This window comes from Phascolarctos cinereus, unplaced genomic scaffold (assembly GCF_003287225.1).
Source record: "Phascolarctos cinereus isolate Bilbo 61053 unplaced genomic scaffold, phaCin_HiC Scaffold_726;HRSCAF=1367, whole genome shotgun sequence".
Taxonomy (NCBI): Eukaryota; Metazoa; Chordata; class Mammalia; order Diprotodontia; family Phascolarctidae; genus Phascolarctos; species Phascolarctos cinereus.
The window spans coordinates 368,560,969-368,582,596 of NW_027556098.1; the positions used below are offsets into that span (position 1 = coordinate 368,560,969).

The window sequence follows — 21,628 nt, forward strand, 5'->3', positions numbered from 1 at the left end:
AGAGTCTTTTGAGAATTTCCCAGGAAATACTGAGAGGTAGAATTACTTGCCCAGGGTCACACATCTAGCAGATGTCAGAGGAGGAACTGAACCCAGATCTCCCTGACCCAGGTCTGCCCTGGAGCTACTCTGCCAGGGTGCCTCTCACTTCTTACCAAGTAAGTCTTTGGGTAGTCAGCCAGCGTAGTGTGAAGTGCTGGAGACACAGAGCAATGCAAAAACATCTTCATATCCTAATAGGGGAGACAACAGACAAATAAGAGTTGTTTAAGAGGTCTGAAGCAATGGAAAAGAGGATCTTAGGATGATACAGAAGACCCAAAGCTGGAAGGAACCTCAGACCATCTAGCCCAACTCCTTCATTTAACACAGGAGAAAACTGAGGCCTAGGGAGGTTGTGACTTATCCAAGGTCACATAGTAAGCATAAGAGGTAGGATTTGAACTCAGGCTCTCTGACTTCAAAGCCAGTGCTTTTTCCACTGTGTTAGGATGCTCCAGGAGGAGGCCTGAAATGTGGGAAAGTCTTGGAGGGAGATGGAGAAGTCCAGGAATGTGAGAAGGCCTGGGAATTCAGGGTATATGGATAAATTTGAGGCAATGGGAAGGCTGGGGAAGTTGGAGGTGTAGAGAAGAAGGAGGGAGACTTTGAAAGGTAAAGAGGCCGAGGAGGCCTGGTGGGCCTATCAATATAGAAGAGGCCAGGGAGGGATGGTGAGGTTTAAGGAAATGGGGAGGCTGGGACATGAGAAAAGATGCAGGGTTGGGTGGGAAGGGAGGTTTGGGTCCAATTATTGAGAGACTGAGGAAGGAGGTTCAGGAGGCCTAAGTCGTGCTAAGGAGATCTGGCTTCCTGGCATCCATTCCTAGTGATGTCTGGGTGTGGGTGGTGGTGGGCAGAGCTATTATCTCCTTAGGTTCTTGAGAGACACAGAAATCTAGGTCCTGAGGAAGTGGGCAGTGGGGTGGGGAAGGCTCTGGAAGGAAGAGTGTTAGGGGTGGAGAGTAGAAGGGAGTCCAGTGAGAGTATAGTGCAGTCAGTCAACAAACATTTATTAAGCTCCTACTATGTTCCAGGCACTGTATTAAGCTCTGGGCATGCAAAGAAAGGCAAGAGATAGTCTATGCTCTCAAGGACCTCGCAGTCCAACGAGGGAGACAACATGTAACCCACCGTGTAAGTACAAACAAGCTATAGACAGGATAAATTGATGATAATGGACAGAAGGAAGGTGCTAGAATTAAGAGGGATTGGGAAAGTTTTCCTTGGGATGGTGGAACTTGAGTAGGGACTTGAAAGAAGCCAGGGCACCCAGGAGGTATAGATGAGGCAGGAAGGCATTACAGGAATGGGGAGAGCCAGAGAAGATGCCCAGAGTCCAGGGACAGAATGTTTTGTATGAGGAACAGTAAAGAGGCCAGCATCACTGGATTTTGGGGAACGTGGAGGGAACAAAGTAGACTGCAAAGGCATGGGGGCAGGTAATGCGGGACTCTGAATGCCAAGCAGCAGTTCGTATTATTAGATCCTGGAGATGACAGGGAGCTGCTGGGGTTTATTGAGTGGGAAGGTAACACAGACCTGTGTTTTAGGAGATCCCTTTGACAGCTGAGTGGAGGATGCACCGGTGGCCCAGTAGCAGGCTATTGTGACAGTCTGGGCATGAGGTGAGGAGGGACTGTACCAGGATGGCTGTAGTGCCAGGAGAGAGAAAGGGGCATGCTGGATTCAGAGTCAGAGAACAGAATCGTGGAACTAGAGTGTGGGGGGGCAGACTTTGGTGGCCATGTAGTTCAAACCAATCACAAAAGACAACCCACTGTCACATATGTGACCAACTTGGTCATCCAACATCTGCTTGAAGACCTCCAGGAGGGGGGCATCCATGATGCGTCTAAGGTGAGCCACGCCATGTCTGGACATCTCCCAGTTCTGGGAAGTTTTTTCCTGACGTGGAGCCTAAATCTGCCTCTTCGTCACTTCCGCTAATTGCTCCCCTTCTGCCAAACAGAACAAGTCTCACCTCCTTTTGCGTGACAGCCCTTCAAATACTTTGAGATGGCATCAGATCCCCCTGACTCTCCTCTGTGTTAAACATTCCCTATTTCTTCATCTCCTCCTTATATGCCACGAACCCAAAGCCCTTCGCCACCCTGATTATTCTCCTTTGGGGGATCTCCATCTAATCAATGTCCTTCCTATACCGTGTGGCCAGAAGACAACACAATACTCCATATGAGGTCTGACAAGGGTTGAGGGCAGTGAGATTATCATCTTCCCTGTACCTGGTGGTCATGCCCTAGATTCAAATCTTGGCTTTGTCAATTACTACATGTGTAACCTTGGGCAAGTCACTTAAAGTCACTCAGACTTATTTCTCAACTGTCAAATGAGGGAATTGGGCTAGAAGGCCCTTGAAGTCCCTTCTAGATCTAAATCTATTCTCCCAAACCTCTTTGAGGGGCAGCTGGGTGGCACAGTGGATAAGGCACTGGGCTTGGAAATAGGAAGATTCATCCTCATGAGTTCAAATTGAACCTCAGACACTTACCAGCTGTGTGACCCTGGGCAAGTCACTTAACCATGTTAGCCTCAGTTGCCTCATCTGTAAAATAAGCCGGAAAAGGAAACAGCAAGCCACTCCAATATCTTTGCCAAGGAGAGCCCAAATGGGGTCATGGAGAGTTGGACACGGCTAAGAATGACTGAACAACAAACCTCTTTGACGTAACTCTGGCTGGAGGCAGGGATCTAGGTGACCAGCAGGTGGTGCTCTCTTCTCTTCCAGTCCAGCTCCACAATCTGACCTCTGGACCAGCCACTGGAGTGGTGGGGTGGGGGATCGGCGTTTGACCCTCTGGATCCCAGAGGCAGAAAGCCGGATCTCAGTGCTAGAAGGGATTTGGGAGGTCATCCAGTCCAACCTCCTACCCTATGCAACTGAACTGCATTCAAATACAGGAGCCTGGACCTTCTGTCTCCTCCCTCTCCCCCACTTTTCAAGATAGGTAGCCAGTTACCCACTTTTTTTCTCTGGGGAGCTCACTACCTTCAGAAAGGACCCTTTTGATTGAAAAGAAGACTTCCTGGTAAATCTCTCTGAGGGCGGAAATCTGCCTCCCAAGGACATTGGAATGCAACCTCAGGCTAAATCCCAGAGGAAGGGAAGTGTACATGAGGCTTCAGATGACCTTCCTCCTTGGACCTCACACACTGCTTTGTTTTGCTTGGCTCGAATGTGCTTGTATCCTGTGATGTTAAATTTTAGAAATCTCTGGGTTTGTGTCTTCACTTAACTATAACCTTTATGAAGGCAGGCACCACATCACAGGTATGGTTCCCCCAGCACCTAATGCCAGAGCTTTGCATGTGGTTAATAAGTGTTCATTGGATGAGTAAATTCAGAGCTGTGAGCAAGGTCAGCCCTGCTCCCCCTTGTTATTGACATTTGTCCTTCGTTCTTGAAGAGGACCATGACACCAGGGAGGTGATGCCATGACGTGCAAGTGAATTGGATTTAAGCGAGGGAGGGCTGTGCCAAGTCACCAGCCTTACTTTCTCCTCTGGAGCCATGCGGGTCCAGTGTCCACATATGGATCAGGACAACTGGAGAGGGCCCCAGATGCAGTGGAAGGCCTTGGTCTCTTAAAGCTAAGGTCTTTAGCAGGTTTCAGTTTGAGGCAAAGACCATTCCGTGATTAAGGTTAGGTAACACCACCTTCTTTGTGGTGGTGGATAGAGAAGTGACTGCAGCTCAGGGTTCAAGTCTTGTCTCTGATGCTTATTAACCAGGGTCACTGTGCCCAGGTGGGAGATTGGAATGAATCTGGGTCCCTTCCAGCTCTAAGACTGTGAAGTCTGCCTGCTCCTGGTGCCTTGAGAGCCTTTCAGACCTAGCAAGGTGAAGATATGTGGACCCTAAGATTTCCCTTCTCCTGTTCCCTCTGGATGGAATTCTATTAGTCTTTGTGAGGTTTGGATGCCATATGCCTGTCTTTCCCTATTATTGTTGTTGGATTCTCCTCTCGGGATTCATGAGGAGACTTCCAGGCACTGAGCTGAGGTCATTTCAGGTAAGTTGCTGATTTGGTCCAGAAGCTGGTTGGTAAATCTTCTGACTACCTCTATTATACCTTTCACTTATACAAGTGGGGTGTTGTGTTGTGTGTGTGTGTGTGTGTGTGTGTGTGTGTGTGTGTGAAGCCTTTCCCTCCAAAGATATTCTAAACTCAGTGTAGGGCCAGTGAGTAGGGCCCAGAGGGATTTCTCCAAAAGGACCCCTTCTGCCAGGGATGTCAAAGCATCACCAAGTTTATTGGCGCTCTTAAGACCATGAACATAATTGAAATAATTCAATTCTATTCCATTCAATAGACATGTATTAAACCCCTACTGTGTGCCTGGCATTGTGCTAAGTGATGGGGACACAAAAAGAGGCAAAAGACAATCCTTTTGCTCAAGGAGCTTACAATCTCAGACAAGAATTTCTGGGTGGAGATACCAACTTCTATGGAGAAGGAGAAGGATTTGAGCCGATGCTGATGGAGAAGGAATTATGAAGGTGATCTGCAGAGCTTTGGAGTTGTGGAGATCAGGAGTTGAATTGAGGGGAGGGGGAAAAGTAGGAGGGCTTGGCTGAAGTTCAAAGACAATAGAAGGACTTGAACTGAAATCTTTCCAGCCTCCCCCAGGATACCACAGGTCTCCAAGTATTTGAAAGGCTATCTGTCACAGGGAAGAAGGCTAGAACCTGGAGGACTGCCTGAAAGTGGCAGAAGGAAAATTTTGGCTTGAGGATATCAGGAAAATGTCTTAACAATTAGACAAATGGAATGTCCAGCCTCAAGAGGTGGTGGGCTCTTCCTCCTTAGGGGTCTTCAACTAGAGGCGGGGATGACAGCTTGTCTAACATGAGGTAAAGGGCTACACTATGTATTAAGTACAAGGTGGGCTATAAGGCCTTTTGAGGCCCCTCCCAATTTTGCATCTATGTGATCCTTGCTCTCCTGGGCTATCAGTGCTACAATCCCCAAAGACATGGGCTTTTTAGATAATCTGGGTACCAGAATTCCCCATCCTTCCTGAGAAGTGGGCTCCAGCTTTTCTAGGGATAAGGTACCACCAATCTTGAGAGGTTTGGGCACCAGAATTCCCCAGGAAGCCAACCACAGTATTTCCAAGAATGAGATACCAGGATTTCCAGCGACTTGGGCACCAAAATTCCAGAAACAAATGGACATTTCCAGATAAGTGGACGTCTTTCACGTTCCTAGAGATAAGATACCAGTTGGTGATAGATTTGAAATCCCAGGACATGGGTTCGAATACCCTGTCCCGATCTTGGACAAATCCCCTTAACACGTCTGGGCCCCTTTCCACTTCTATAAAGTGCTCGGGCTGCGTCAGGTGAGGTCTAAGGTGACTTGCACATCCCAGCAGCATAAATGTAAGCAGGGGTCTGTGACTTGAGTCTTTGTACCCCCAGGGCCTGGCAAGGGCTGGAGCCGGTAGATTGAGTGACAGGCTCCAGCCCTAAATGTAGCGGGGCCCTCTTCCAGCATTCCCAGAGCGGGGACGTCCGCTAGCTCCGGGCTCTAGGGCGCAGGGCGTGCTACGCCGTGCGGGTCTGGGAGGGCCGCGCTGCCCGCACCTCTCGGCAGGGGGCCGCGCTCCCTCATCCATCCCCCTCCTTGGCGTTCCCGCGCTCCCCGCGCTCCCCGCGCTCCCCCCGGCTCTCCCGCCCGCCAACTCGGCTCCTCCCCGGCGGTGGGGGCGGCCCCGGGCCGGCGGCGGCGGCGGCGCACGCTTCCTGCGGGGCGGCGGCTGAGGCTGGAGCAGGGTCTGGGGCTGAGCGAGCGGCGAGGAGCCCAAGCCCGAGCCCGAGCCAGAGCGCAGCCAAGCCCGATCTGGAGACGAAGCCCGAGCGCAGCGGAGCCTGAGCCCGAGCGCGAGTCGGAACCGGAGTCCGAGCGCAGCAGAGCCCCAGCCCGAAGCCCGAGCCCCCGGAGCCAGGAGCCCGAGTTGAGCCCGCTGCGGCCCCGATCGCGGGCGCTGTAGCCCCCCGCAACCCTCGCGGGCGCCAAGCCGGCCCGCCCTTCCTGCCCGAGCTCTCCCCGCGCGCTCCGCCCCGGGCCGCCCCCGGAGGCGCCTCGGGAACAAAGGCGCCGGACCCGCCCCCGGCCCCCAGCCCCCAGCCCCCGCCCCGCCCCGCCGGGCCCCTAGTCTGCAGCCATGAAGCCGGGGCCGCCGCACCGAGCAGGGGCCGGGGCCGGGGCTGGGGCCGGGAGCGGGAGCGGGAGTGGGAGTGGGGCCGGGGCTGGGACCAGCGCGGGAGCGGGGGCTGGGGCCGGGACCCGCGGGATGCTGCTGCCGCCGCTGCTGCTGCTGCTCTTGGCGGGACGCGCCGCCGGGGTGAGTGAGAGATGGGAGACCCCTCCCCAGAGTTCCCTCTCCGCCTTCCAAGGCTCTTCCCTCCCCCCTTCCCCCAGTGTCTCCCCCCTTTTCCCTTCCTCTCGAATCCTCCTCCCCTTCCCCAAATTTCCCTCCTTTCCCCCACCGCAGGTGTCCCCTCCCCCTCTCCCTAAATATCCGTCTCCCGCCTCCCCTAGTGACCCCCCCTCCTCCTTGTGTCCACCCTTCCCCTCTCCCCAAATGACCACTACCCAAAGTGTATCCTCCTCCCCAGCCCCTTCCCCAAATGCCTCTGTCCTCCCCTCCCCTTTCTTCAAATGCCCCCTTCCTTTCCTCCTTGTCTTCTCCCTGGCCCTCTCCCGTCGACTCCAGTATCCTTCTCCCTTACTGACCCTCCCCGGCCAGCTTCCTTCTTCTCCTCCGCCTCCTTCATGCTCTCTCCCTGCTCTTGACCCTTCTTCCACCTTCCCTCCTGCTGTTCCCCAGCCCTTCTTCCTTAGGGCCTCCTCCCCTCTCCTTCCTATCTCCTGATTAGGGCCTGTCTAGCACAGTCCCTCCTTTGATGCCCCTTCTGTACTCCGCTTTAGATATCTACTCCAGGTGCATCTGCCTATGATTTGAGGGGACCACTTTGACCCCCATTTGTGCATCCTTTGTACCCCTTCCCTATACCCCTGTGCCCCCCAAATTGAGGCCCTGCTGAGAGCTGGACCTTGTCACCCTTCTCCACACAGCCCCAATCTTACAGTGGGGAGAAGGCTGGTGGGTGTGACCACTGTGTTTGGGGAGAGGGGCATCTGGGTATTTCTGCTGCTGAGTGTCTCTGAATATGGGTGTGTCCCGTATCTGTGCCTCTCTGGTCACTGTGCATTTCCAGGTGAACAGAAAACATTGGTCTCAGGGGATTCCTTTGTGTCCTCCTTTGGAGAATCAGATTTCTCACTCTTTGAGGGTCACCTGTGTGAGGGTGTTGGGGCACATAAGGTTTACTAGGGTCAGACATGAGTGTGATGGTGATGGACCATGTGTGGGAGATGTAAATAGGAGATGGGGTAGGTAGGCAGGGGTAACCCACATATGGGTGATGGTGATTAGATATATATGTGTGTGTATGTGTGTGTGTTTGTGTGTGTGAAGGTGACCTGGATGCATGATGGTAAAGGGTATATATGTGTAATTGGGTTGTATGCAAGAGAGTGATGTGGAATATAACTGGGATTTGTGTGTGGGGGCTATGGGTATGTACATATATATATATATATGAGAGAGTATGTGTGTGTGAATGAGAGAGACTGATGGGTGTGTGTGCTGGTGACTGTGTATGTGTAACCACTTGGGGTGTGTGTGTGTGTGTGTGTGTGTGTATGTGTGTGAGTGATAATGACCTGGTTGCATGTGACTGTGAGGGGTATGTATGGGTATGCGTTGGTGACCTGAATGTGTGACTGTGAGGGGTGTGTGATGGTGATCTGAGTTTATAGGACTGTTTATGTGATTGTGTCCTGTATGTGAGCATGCATGCAAGAGCACACGTGTGTGCACATGGAATGGGCCTTGTAGAGCCCAGAGATGGGAGCTGGGGAGTTCTATTTTAACTACTGGCTGGCTGAGCCTGTGTTTGGAGGCACAGGAAGAGGTTGGTGAGGAAACCACCTCTGTGGTCGTGGACCACCTCTCCACTGGGATAAAGGAGGACTTATGTAGGGGGGGTCCAAGGTCAGTACATCAGGAGGTGCTAGAGACCATAGATCTCTTTGCTGGACAGTATCCAAGTGTTAATCTGGGATGGCTTGTAGCTATGAGACCCCCTGGAGCAAGAGTTAAGATCTATTGTCCTCTCCTCCTTGAGGGCCCCCCCCCAGTTCCAAAGTTGTGAAATGATCTGGAGGTGGGGGGATAGGCCTGACAGTGGGTAGCCATGGTCACTCTTCCTTGGGGAGTAAGGAAGGAGGAGGTGAATAGAATGTGGTGCTTTAAGGCCTGGGGGATTAGGTCTTGCAGAAGGCTGGGTGGGTGGAGATATGGCCCACCCATATGTGATTTATCCAGATCCTCTCCCCTCTCTCCCCTGGGCCCCATAGGAGGTCAGAGCTGTGTATGGGTGAGGGGGCAGGCATAGGAACGGTCCTGGAGGAGTTCAGGGTGCCTGGGACTCTTAGAAGATCCAGGAGCTACCACCTTGAGCGGAGAGGGTCTCATTAATCTGATGCTTGGAAACTGCCTTCATTGTCTGTTCTCTTGTATTAGCATCGAGGGGTTCATTCTCATGTCATTTCCTATGACATAGACATGAAGTAGGTGGGACAAGCATTATTAATAATCTGTTTGGAGAACAGGCCGAGCCCAGCACCTTAACTATTGGGTAGAATACCTGAGTCGAGTCAGAAAGATCTGCCTCACACTTACTAGCTGTGTGACCCTAGGCAAGGCATTTATACCTTCCCAGCCTTAGTTTGCTCATCTGTAAAATAGGGATAATAATAGCACCTACTTCCCAGGTTGTTGTAAGGACCAAATGAGATAATATTTGGAAACCTTAAATGCTATAGAAATGTTAACTATGAGAAGGATGAAGTTCTTGGAGTCAGGAAGCCTGAATTCTAGACTGTACTCAGGCACTCTACTGCCCCAGGACAAATTATTTCACCTTCCCAATTCAATCTGATACAGTAAGTGTTATGGAGTGCCTACTGTGTGCAGGGAAGGCACTGGGTGACTTGCTGGGGCATACGATGTTTGATAATTCGAAGAAGTGTGTTACGGGGAAGTGTTGTGTTTGGAGTCATGAGATCTTGACTTCCTGTCCTAGCCCTGTCGCTTTTTAGCTGTGTGACCTTGGACAAGTTCACCAGCTCTGTGGGCCTCTTCTTCCCCTCTGCAAAATGAGGGGATTGGACAAGGTGATCCCCTAAAGTGGCTTTAAATTTGTGACCTCTGGGGGCGCATCGGGGAAGGCTTCCTGTAGGAGGGGGTATCTGAGCTACATCTTGAAAGCAGCTAGGGATTCTCAGAGGTGGGAGAGAGCCTTATTTCTTCAACCAGTAAAAGGGAGATAATACTTGCATTGGTGCAGTGGACAGAGCCCTGTCCTGGAGTCTAGACGATCTGAGTTCAAATCCAGCCTCAGACTCTTACTAGCTGTGTAACCCTGGGCAAGTTACTGTGTCCTGCTTGCCTCAGTTTCCTCATCTTTAAAATGAGCTAGAGAAGGAAATGGCAAACCTCTCTAGGATCTTTGCCAAGAAAACCCTAAACGGGGTCATGAAGAGTCAGACGTGACTGAACAACAACAAATATTTCCATTCCTGCTTTATGCGTGTGAAGGTACTTTGAGTGTGTGTTATCATTATCTGCATTTCATAGATGAAAGGGTTTCAGATGGGGCCAGCAGAGACTGGGGGGTCCTCTGGGATCCAGGGGGCCAAAGGGGTTCCCAAAGAGGGAAGCCTCGGCTGCCTAGGCAAGCCAGAAGAAGAAATAAGCCACAGGTGGGACTGATATTTGCTTGAAAGCACCCCAGCTCGAGAAAGCTGTAGTATGAGTCCTTGGGCATCACTTAAAGCCATGATATGGTTTATTTTGATCGTATTTAGGGACAGGCTTGCTGGGAAACCGAGAAACAGAGTAACCCCTCTGTGCTTCTGGAAATGGCATTAATCTGGGGAAGGAGGTCTCTGTGCTGGCTGCCCAGGTTCATTGTGGTCACCTACCTGCCTCGAAGGAAGGCTGTACCCAGTGATGAGGGGTAGGAGGTTAGAATCTCAGCATCATAGTCTTGGAGTGGGAAGGGAGGGGTCTGAGAGTCTGGGATCTCACCAATAAAAGGAACTCTTTTTATAGCATCCCAGAAAATTGGTTAGCCAGTCAACTAGCATTTATTAAATGCCTCCTGTGTGCCAGGCACTGTGCTAAGCAATAGGGTCACAAAGGCAAAAACTGAGACAGTCTCTGCTGTCAGGCTTACAGTCTAATGGTCCTTCTGCCTGTGCTCAAACACCCCAGTGACAGGGGGCTCATTACCTTACAAAGCAGACAATTCCATTGTTACATAGTTATAATTAAGAAAAGCACCAGGGTGGAGGGTAGAGGGCAGGATTGGTCAACCAGTGGATATTTATAAAGAAATATTCACAGCACCACAATATTAGGGATAGAAGGGATATTAGGGTATAGTGAGTTAGAATTATGGACCCATTGGATGATAGATTTAGAGATGGAATAGGTCAAAGGTCATCTAGTCCAATCCCTTCACTTTATAGATGAGAAAACTCAGGTGATTTTAAGCAGCAGAGCTGAGGGTTTGAACCCTAGTTCTGTGGTTCCTTTCCACCCTACCACATTGCACTGACTTCCCTAACAGAGAATATCATCTGCTCTGGAAGGGACTTCAGAGGTCATCTAACTCCACAGGCAAGTGAACTGATGAGTCAGAGGTTACCCAGGCATGAAGCTGGAGAGCTGGAATTTCTGAAGCCTACTAGTGCGGTTCCCAACTAGCTGACCAGGAAGTTAGATCAAGTCCAGTTTGGGGATAGTAGCTCTCCTAGTTGTAGACACGCTGGCCAGCAGACTAGCTCTTTACCATAGAAAGTGTGAATATAAAAGATATAAAGACATGAGAAGATACCAGGCTACATATGCTAAGTGGCAAAGGTAAGAGAGGGAGAGGAAAGAAGAGAAGGGAGAGAGGAGGAAGGGGAGGACAACATTGAGGCATGGTACAACAGAGAGAGAAGGAAAGAGGGAGAGGGAGAGAAGGAAAAAAAGAAAAGAGAAGAGAGGAGAGAAGAGGAGAGAGAGGAGAGGAGAGAAGAGGAGAGAAAAGAGATGAGGGGAGAGAGAGATAAAAGAAGAGGAAAGAAAAGAGAGAAGAGAAAAGAGGGGGAGAGAGAGGGGAGAGAGAGAAGAGAAGAAGGAGAGGAGAGGAGAAAAGATAGAGAAGAGAAAAGAGAAGAGGAGGGAGGGAGAGACAGAGATAGAGAGAGAGAGAAAAGGAAAAAAGAAAAGAGAGGAGAGGAGAGAGAGGAGAGGAGAGAAGAGGAGAGAGGAGAGGAGAGGAGAGGGGAGGAAAAGAGAGAAAAGAGAGAGAAGAGAAGAGAGAAGAGGGAGGGAGGGAGGGAGAGAGAAAGAGAGAGAGGAGAGAGAAGAGAAGAGAGGAGAGGAGAGGAGAAAAGAGAGAAAAGATAGAGAAGAGGGGAGAGAGAGAGGGAGAGAGAAGAAAAAAAAGAGGAGAGGAGAGAAAAGAGAAGAGAGGAGAGAGAGAGAGAGGAGAGAGAGAAGAGGAGGGAGGGAGAGAGAGAGGCAGAAGAGGGGAGAGGAGAACAGTAGAGAAGAGGAGGGAGAGAGAGAGAGGGAGAGAGAAGAAAAAAAGGAAAGAAAGGAGAGGAGAGGAGAGAAAAGAGAAGAGGGGAGAGAGAGAGAGAAAAAGAAAAAAGAAAAGAGAGGGGGAAGAGAGAGAGGAGAGAAGAGGAGAGAAAAGAGAGAAGAGGGGAGAGAGAGAGAGAGGGGAGAGAGAGAGAGAGAGAGAGAGAGAGAGAGAGAGAGAGAGAGAGAGAGAGAGAGAGAGAGAGAGAGAGAGAGAGAAGGCGAGTACCTCTCAAGCAGGACTTATAGCTGGAAGGGACCCTAGAAGCCATCTAATAATCCAACCTCCTACCCAAAGAGTTGGGGAAAAGACTTACCCAAGGTCACTCGGTATCAGAACCAAGACCCAGGTCCTCTGACATCCCGGCCGGTGATCTGAGGCATTGTAATAGAGAGAACAGAATGCTGGACATGGAGTCAGGAGAACCCCGGTTTAAATTCCAATTCTGATACTTAACCACATGACACTGGGAAGCTCACTGCCTCTCTGATCTTCGTACCTGTAAAAGGAAGGAGCTATGAGCAGATGACTTCTCAGGTCCTTTCTGACTCCCTGTGATCCCCCCAGGGAGCTTGCGCTTTCTATGTTAGGGCTATCTGAAAAAAGGATGGGAGCCAATGAGGTCCTGCCCCTTGGACAAGGATTTTTTGAAGAGGTTCCATGACCTCTTGGATATTTTAGAGAGAATTTGTGGTTTAGGTATGGATTAGACCTTTGATATCTTTCCACCACTAAGATTCTATGATTCTATGTTTGAACATTCTGTGTGTTCTAAGATCCCTAACAGCCCTGACATTTGATGTCCTAAAATCCATTCTAGCCTTGACGTTCTGTGTACTAAGGTCCCTCTTAGCTCTGACATTCTGTGTTCTAAGGGCCCTCCCAGCTCTGCCACTCTGTATCCTAAAGGGCCCTCCCAGCTCTGCCATTCTGTGTTCTAAGGTCCCTCTAAGCTCTAACTTCTATGTTTTATGGCCCCCTCCCAGCTCAGATAGTCTGTGTCCCCTCTAACATTCTAGATTATTCTAAGGCCTCTTCTAGAACTGACAATCTTTTAAAATCTCCTCAAGTCCTTCCCAGCTCTGATTTTTTTCTATTCCAAGAGCTCTCTCAGAGCTCTGACTTTCTATATCCTGATTCCTAAGCTTTCTGTGTCTAGACATATTCCACTGTCCTACAAAATTAAGCAGTCCATTTATTTCTCGTTTGCCTGCCCGGTCTCTCTGTCAGCCTGCTCTGGCCCAATGAGGTGAGAACTACAGGGTGTCAGGCCCCCTCTAACTCCATCTCCTCTCAGGACTCTCCCAGCACCCTCAGAGTGAGTCAGAGTGCTCTGTGGGTTGGGAAACTCTTGGCTCTTGCCATGGAAAAAATGGTAGCTGACGTGTGTATGTGTGTGAATGAATGCTGGGTTGTGGTTGGGAGCCAGCCTGTGGGAGAGAAAGGGGTCTTTGGGTTCTTTACTGAGAGGTCACTCTAGGCCTCTGAATCCCTTGGAACTATACAGTCTTCCCTCCATCCTCAAACAAGGTCTGGGGCTCCCAAGCCCTAACCCCAGTCTGGCTGCCCACCTTTCGGTGTCCGCCCAAGACTGTTCATGTTTGGGGGCTTGAACCTCACAGATTGCTGAAGACTGATTCCCAGTACCCATGAACTGGGGTGGGGGCAGTGCGGCTTCTCGGGTACTAGTTGGGGGCCTCTCTCTGGGTTCTCTTTCATGAGGGCAACTGGCTGTTAGCGGGTGTGGAATACCCCAAGAGCTTGAGTGGGAGCATCCCTAGCTGCTGTTATCCCAGATCTCCTTTTTCTTTAAAACCTTTTATAATTTTAGCCCCAACCTGTTTTTCTTTTTTAAAGATGTTTTATTGATGCTTTTAAAAAATATCACTGTCATTCCTTACTGACTCTTCACACCCTTCTTGCCTGCCTGGCAAAAAATAGAATATGTCCCTCATAATAGATGAGTGCAGTCAAATGATACAAATCAATCTGTCTGAAAATGTATGCCATATGCAGTACCTGTAGCCTACCGCCTCCTTGTTGAGAGATGGAAGCACATCACCCCTGGGCTTCTGAAGTCCTGATTGGCCGAGGAATTGATCAGAATTCTTTTCTTTCACCTTCCAGCCTCTCTTTCTTATTTGCTGTTGCTCCCCCTCATGCACTGTTGTGTTCCAGCCTAAACTGGCCTGCTTGCCTGGTATGTAAACAACATTCCTTCCCCTGCCTCCGTGCTCTGTGCCTGAAATGCTCTCCTACCTCCCCTCAGCTTCTTGGAATCCCTGGCTTCCTTCAAGGTCCCTCTCAGATGCCACCTCCTACAGGAAGCCTTTCCTGATTCCCCCCAGTGATCAGCGATTTCTACCATTCCTCCCTTCCCCCATTATTTTGTATTTGCTTTGTCTATGTCATGTATGCTTATTTCTCTGTATACATGCTGTGAAATTCCTTCACTAGTTACTCAAAGGCAGGGGTATTTTGTTTTTGCATGCTTGGCACACAGTAGGTGCTCAATATATGCTTAGTTATTTATTAAGCATTGAATAGAAGAGGAGCTAGGAGCTGTGGTTGCAGAGGGACTCCAAACAAGTTTCCATTGATCCCAAAGTCGTGCTTACTTTGGCTCTGAAAGTATTGTCCACGGCTCTCTGCCCTAGTTCCCCCCACCCCCATCCTGATTCCTGTCCCAGCATTAAATATTTATTGAGTGTCTGCTGTGTTGCCAGCCCGGGGCCAAGGAAGACTTGGACACTGTTTTTAGGGAGCTTCTGGTCTACCCAGGGAGTTAGTACACAAGACAGTGACAAAGAGTAAAGGGTTCCACATTGACGAGCAAAGGTGGGGAGGGACCAGAACCCACCTAGGCCTTCTGACTCTGCTGCTTGCACAGCATGAGGCTCAAAGGATTGGGGGTAACCAGGCCCTTTAGGGACCATTTGGCCCATCCCTCTGGATCCAGGCAAGATGGTGCCATAGTCAAGCTTCCAGACTGACTTAGATTTCCTGCTGCAGGTCAGCCCAGGGGATGCAGCTTGGAATGATGGTGGCACTGATGCAGTCTGCTCTATTAGCCCAGATTCTAGCCTAGGCTCTACTCCTAACCGTATCTGGCTGAATGCTGGGGAAGAGGGTAGGGAAAGAGAAGTGTGGGCCAAAATGGTTAAAGCAGGTGCGTGGAGGAAGGATGGGATGGGGGTGAGGTGAGGCAGAAGGTAGTTGGCAAAATAGGTTGAGCAAAGAGGTGTAGGGGTGCGTGTGTGTGTGTGTGTGTGTGTGTGTGTGTGTGTGTGTGTGTGTGTGTGTGAGAGAGAGAGAGAGAGAGAGAGAGACAGACAGACAGACAGACAGAGAGAGAGAGAGAGAGAGAGAGAGAGAGAGAGAGAGAGAGAGAGGGAGAGAGAGGGAGAGAGAGAGAGATCAGGAGGAGACTGGTTGGATTGGAGTCCCAAGTTTGAGGAGGAGAGAGAAGACTGGGACAGGAAGTTGCAGAGGTGTGACAGAGACTATTAGGGATGGAAGTGACTTTAGATCTCAGAATAGTGGAGCCGGGAGGGGCCTTAGAACTCAAACTGTCAGAGCTGAGAGAGCCCTTAGAACAGACTGTCAGAGATAGGAGGGTCCTTAGAACATAGAATGTCAGAAATCAGAGAGCCCTTAGAACCCAAAATATCAGAGCTGGGAAGGGCCTTAGAACACAGACTGTCAGAGTTTGGAGGGACCTTAGAGCAGAGAACGTCAGGGCTGGGAGGGCCCTTAGAACATAGAATGTCAGAGATAGGGAGTCCCTGAGAACATGGAATGTCAGGGCTGGGAGGGCCCTTAGAACCAAGACTGTCAGAGTTTGGTGGGGCCTTAGAATATAGAATGTTAGAACTGGAAGAGACGTTTAGTCTAACCCCCTAATTTTATAGCGCCTTAGGATCCAGAGTTGGAAGGACCTTTCAAGGCTATCTTGTCCCATCCTCCATTTTACATGTGAGGAAATCAAGGCTGAGTCTGGTGGGGTTATAAAGGGCTTCTCATGTCAGATGGAGGAGTTTGGACTCCACCCTTAAAGGTGTTTGGGGCACTCCTGGAGGTCACTGAGTGGGGGTGGGGAGGCAGTGGCTTTTATAAAGGCAGGCCTTCAGGAGGGCTTGCTAGGATTCTGAGTAGGTCTATACTTGTCCTTTCTGTATCCCCAGGGAGTTGAGAGGCAGAGGCCAGGGCCCAAGCCACATCTGAGCCCTACTCTGAGTTAGGCGCCACATGGCTGGGTGGGTGGGGGGCCTGTGGTCTGATGCTCCCCTGCCACCTGGGCTCTGGGCTTTCACCCAGCGGTTTTCTTCCCTCTAATTACATGTCTAGAAATGGCTACCCTGGCCCACCCCACATAGGGGAAGAGAATAGTGAGGGGGCAGGGCACTAGGACCCCAGACTAGACGGGCGTTTAGAGGTAGGCCGTACCTCTGGGATGGTAGGTTGCTATACAGATAGGAGGGAATCTGGGACTTGGCTGGGAATCAGGCATGAGGGCCTGATTTCTCTCTGGGCTGGTCTCTTGGGAATTTGGCATTTAATGTCCTTTTTAATCCCTTGATGTCATTCTCCAGAATCCCACCTCTCTCCCTGATAGCTCTAATATCCCCAGTACCAGCAGCTTCTCTCTGTCCCCCTCTCCACCACAACCTTGCTCTTTTAGACTGGGGAAACCTTCCCCCATCGCAGCTTCCCCCCCATAACATTCCTTCCCACATTCCTGGGCTCTACCATGTCAATAGTATTCTCTATACATTCTCCGTCTCCCTGGCAGAGATAATGCTCCTCTACCCCCCCCCCACATTCCCAGACCCTTCCACAGGGAAGGCAGTCCCCTCAAGGTTTTCAGTTTCTCTCACATGGATAGTGACCCCTCGCATAGTACCCTCCCTCACCCAGTTCCGTTTTCTTCCCCTCGTTTCCTATCATTATCCCTCCATGTTACCTAGACCCTTCCTCATTTGTAGTATCACCCACGAAGTCAGGCAGCTTGACTGAGTGAGTTGGGTGCTGGACTGGGCAGTCAGGAAGGTTTGGGTTCAAATCTTGCCTCTGATGCTGAGAGGGTTTTTGGACCTGGGCAGTGTAAAGCATGAGACCATCTCAGCTTTAGGTTAGTCACATGTACAAAGAAGGTAATAATATGCACAGCACCTACCTACCAGAGGTGTTGGGAAGAGAAAATGAGATCCTGTTGAAAACACTTGATGACCTTGGAGGTGTTCTCGAAATGTCACGGCTGCCTTTTCTAAACAAGAAGCAATGTGGCCCTAGTGGAGTGAGGAGTGCGAGGGTCACATCTTGCCTTTGACGCCAGCCAGCTGTGCGGTGAATCTTCCTCACCCCCCAGTATCCCTATCTAGAATATGGAGATGATAAGGGTGACACTTGAAGCACAGGCTTCGGATGAGGCTCGATCGACCAGGATTTATAAGGCATCTACTATGTGCCAGGCACGTAGCCTACTGTGTGCCAAGTTTGAGGAATGCATGTTAATCAGCAAGCATTTGCAAACCTTAAATAGCCTACTGTGTGCTAGGTTTGAGGGATTCATATTAATCCCCAGGCATTTATAAGGCACCTGCTGTGTGTCAGGCACTGTTCTGGGTGATGGGGATATAAAGACACAGTGAGACCGTCCCCGCCCTTTGTGGAACTTCTCTTCTAACAGACACTATTCCGTTTTTCAGTTGCGTCTGACTCTTGGTGACCCCGTTTGGTTTTTTTTTTTCTTTTGGCAGAGATACTGGAGTGGTTTGCCATTTCCTTCTCCAATGTGACATGACAATATGCACATATATAAATATGTGCAGAATATATATCACATACGTTCAAGTGAGAGAATTATGTCAAGTCCTTTGCAAAGCTTAAAGCACAAGTTAAACATCACTTCTTGTTATTTGTAAGAGTTTTAGCACCATCCTCACATTTTCAGGCCCGCTTCCTACTGATCATATTCCGTGGGCTACAGGACTAATAATAATAGTCATGGTAGTAGTAGTTAACATTTATATAGCTCCTGCTATGTACCAGGCATTGTGCTAAGCACTTTGCAAATATTATTTCACTTGATCCTGCCATCAACCTTGGGAGGTAGTACTATTATTATCCCCATTTTTAGATGAGGAAACTGAGGCAAGCAGAGTTTAAGTGACTTACCCAGGGCCACCTAGCTAGTAAGTGTCTGAACTCAGGTCTTCCTGACTCCAAAGCCCAGCAATCTATCCACTGTGTCATCTAGGTGCCAAAGCCTACTTATTTCTAAGAGTCAGGATAGGTGCGGGTTCTCCGCTGCTGGGATAGGAAGTGGTAGGGGTCAAGGAGCAGTATGGAGAGGTGAAGGTGCTTCCTGAAGGGACCCTGAAACCTTGAAAGGCTTTTAGTAATCTCCTCCCAAAGGCATGGAGATTGGCTATAACAGGCCAGACTGAGGTTATACCTAAACAAGCATATGCTGACTTCTGAGATGGATAGAACACGCTATTGAGGTTGTGGGGTGTCTTCTTCTCAAGGGCCGTTAGGTACCACACATCACAGACACAAAGATTTAGAGCCAGATCTTGGAAACCGTGGTCCAACCCCTTCATTCTTTAGAGGGGGAAACTGAGGCACAGAGAAAGTACTTGTTCAGGGTCACACAGAAGGATACTCCAGTATTTGGGGTGGGATTGGAACCTAGATCTGACTTGACTCCAAGTCCAGTGCTATCTGCTAGGCCCTGATGCTTCTCCTGTGCTGACCTTCCTCAGCAGACCTGGGCTAACCGCCTGGAGCCAGGAGGCTGGACTAGCTGACCTCTAGTAACCTTCTTAGAAACTGGAAGGGAACTTTAATGTTGTCTGGGCCATCCCTCTGTAGTCTAGAGTTGAAGCTGAGGGGTTGTTTGGCCTTCCCCCATCTCATTCCCACCTTTCCATTCCTGCCCCTGTTAACTGCACTCAGAGCCTAAAGATAGCATGTTGGGATTATTTGGGGTGTGGGGAAGCCCCTCCCTTGGCACAACTCTGCCTCACCGGAGAGCAGGCTGTGTTCCTCCTTTTTGGAGAGATAGCCCACAGGACAGGTCCCTTCCCTCAAACCTATAAATATCTCCCCATGTTCCCTACATTCCTGTTCTACCCCCAACCCCACGGGCTAAGCAGAGAGTAGCCTGAAACGTGGCCTTCTGTAGGATGGGAGGTGGGGCCTGGCCTTGACCGTAGGGACCTAATCATAGACTTTTGGAAAACCACAGGCCCAAGGGATGCTGGGGCTGGTCTGCCCGCTGAACCGCAAATGCCTAGTGAAAACAGCTACCACGTTAAGGTTTCAATGAGCACCTCCCACACAGTCACCCTGTGTTGTAGACAAAAGTATTAATTCCACAGAAGGAAACTGAGTCACAGAGTCTCAGAAAGGTGAAGTGATTTTGCCCGTGGCTCCACAGTCAGTATTTTTAGACAGAAGTTTGAACCCCGGTTTCCTGAAGCTGAGACTAAGGCTTTTTGGGGAAATCTCTGTCTCCAGAGATTGGGGGCCTATATTTTTTTCCCCTGAGGTTGCTTTGGGCTTGGCATTTTACCCAGAACAATCAGAGGGAGGAGAGGGCAGAGGGTTGGAGGCTTCCCCTCCCCTTTAGCTTCAGTCTTTTGGGCCCAGAGTGATGGTTGAGACCTTGGCCCCAAATCTCCCTCCTCTACATTTACCAGACTGGTTGGGCACCCCAAGCTCCCCTATCTCCCCTCCTGAGCTTTTGGTCCCAACTGCCAGGCTGGGCCTTAATGAGGGTAATTTAAAAGCAATCAGCTAGGGCGGGGAGGGATGTGGAAAGTCTAATTGCAAAGGTCTACATAATAGAGATTCTCAGCTTCACATGCAATCCTCTCTTTCTGTTCTACTCTACCATGTGTATGGAAATGATCATTTTATTTGGTCTTTATTAAGTCTAGAAAAAAAAATTCAAAAAAAGTCATTGCAACGAGCTGATTGCCAATTCAGTTGAGGGCACCAGGGGCCCAGTGTGTGATTTTTTTCTTCCAGTCTCCTCTCCCTTCCTCCAGTCCAGGAGCCTGGTTAACTGATCCTAGTGTAGAATTGGGCCATGTGGGGGCTGGGTGCCTTTTGTAGGGATCAGGGCTCAGGTCCTGGGGGATTCAAAGCTGCTCTGCTTCCCTTTAGGAACGTGGAGGGAGTGGAATGGGCCCAGCTCTGGAGGTCTGTCTTCTGTTCAGCTACCACAGTGGTCTGACTACATCGCCCTCCCTACTCAGTAAACTCCAGATCTCCAGGATCAAATATAAAATCCTTTGGCTTTTAAAGCCTTTCACAAGCTGGCCCCTTCCCAGTCTTCTTAGAACTTACTCCCTTCCACATGCCCTGGGATCCAGTGACGCCGACCTCCTGGCTGCTCCTCACCCAAGACTCTCCATCTGCAGGCTGCAGGCATTTTCACAGGCTGTTCCCTAGGCTTGGAATTCTCTCCCACCTTGTCTCTGCCTCCTGGCTTCTTTCATGTGCCAGCAAAAATCCTGCCCGAAGCCTTTCCTCCTGCTCTCCTACAATGCTGGTGCCTTCTCATCAGCATTACTTTCAATCTACATACACACACACACACACACACACACTCTCACTCAAAATCTCTCTCTATATAATATAATACAATATTATATATAGAATCACTACAGTGCAGTAACTGTATATATGTACATACATTTATGGTTTGTACATAATCTCTGAGATAACTTTCAATTGATCACATACATGTACATATATAATATATAATGATACAATACAATATGTACACAATAACCACGTATATACCATACATGCATGATACATGTACATATAACTATGCAATATTATACATATATAATAACTGCGCATATGATATTCAGTAATCTCAGATTATTTTCAATTTAGCATGTGTACATGTATGATATATAAAATGATATAATACAGTAGATGCATCACCATCTACATACCACATATACAGATGTACATTTATGTATGTGTGTATGTATGTATGTGTGTATATGTGTAAATATCACAGTCTCTGTGGGATTATTTTCTATCTGTTATATATACTGGAGAAGGAAATAGCAATCTACTCCAGTATATTTGCCCAAAAAAACCCCAAGTGGGATCAGAAAGAGTTGGATATGACTGAACAACAACAATATATGTGTATATAACCATGTAATACTATATATACACACACACACACACACACACACACACACACATACATATATGTACAGTAACCATTTACACATTATATATGCATATATATGCGGATATACAATAGTACATACATAGTTATTTATTTTTATATTGTCTCCTCATTCAATTGTGAGTTGCTTTACAGCAGGGACTAATTTTTTTTTTGGCCTCTCTCTGAATACCCTAGTGCTTAGCCCAATGCCTGGCACGTAGTAGGAGCTTAATAAATACTTCTTTATTGTGATTGTTCTAAATGAGCCTTGTAGCCAAATCAGGAAGCATTCTAAGCTACAGTATTACTGTATATATGCGGATATGTGTAGCTATGAATGTGAGAGTGTAGATGTGATGAGCGTATGTGCCTGCTCATTGCTCCCGTTCCCACCAAGTGGAGCTCATGGTTGAGGAATCTGCTTTTAAAGGATTCTTTGAGGGGGCAGCTAGGTGGCACAGTGGATAGAGCACCAGCCCTGGAGTCAGGAGGACCTGAGTTCAAATCCTGTCCTAGACCAGAGACTAGACACTTACTAGCTGTGTGACCCTGGGCAAGTCACTTAACCCCATTGCCTAGCCAAACATGCATGCTTGCATGCATGCATGCATCCATCCATCTATCCATCCATACATAAATAAAGG

At 49.3% G+C, this 21,628-nt stretch overlaps 1 protein-coding gene across 1 annotated transcript in view; it reads left to right on the forward strand.

The window, feature by feature from the left end:
• Window positions 1-6,216: 6,216 nt before the first annotated feature.
• Window positions 6,217-21,628, forward strand: part of SDC3 (syndecan 3) — a 72,281-nt gene continuing 56,869 nt past the window's right edge. Inside the window, exon 1 of the mRNA XM_020983358.2 lies at window positions 6,217-6,411. Coding sequence (XP_020839017.2) covers window positions 6,232-6,411 — 180 coding nt within the window. The 5' untranslated portion in view covers window positions 6,217-6,231. The remainder of the gene's footprint in view (window positions 6,412-21,628) is intronic.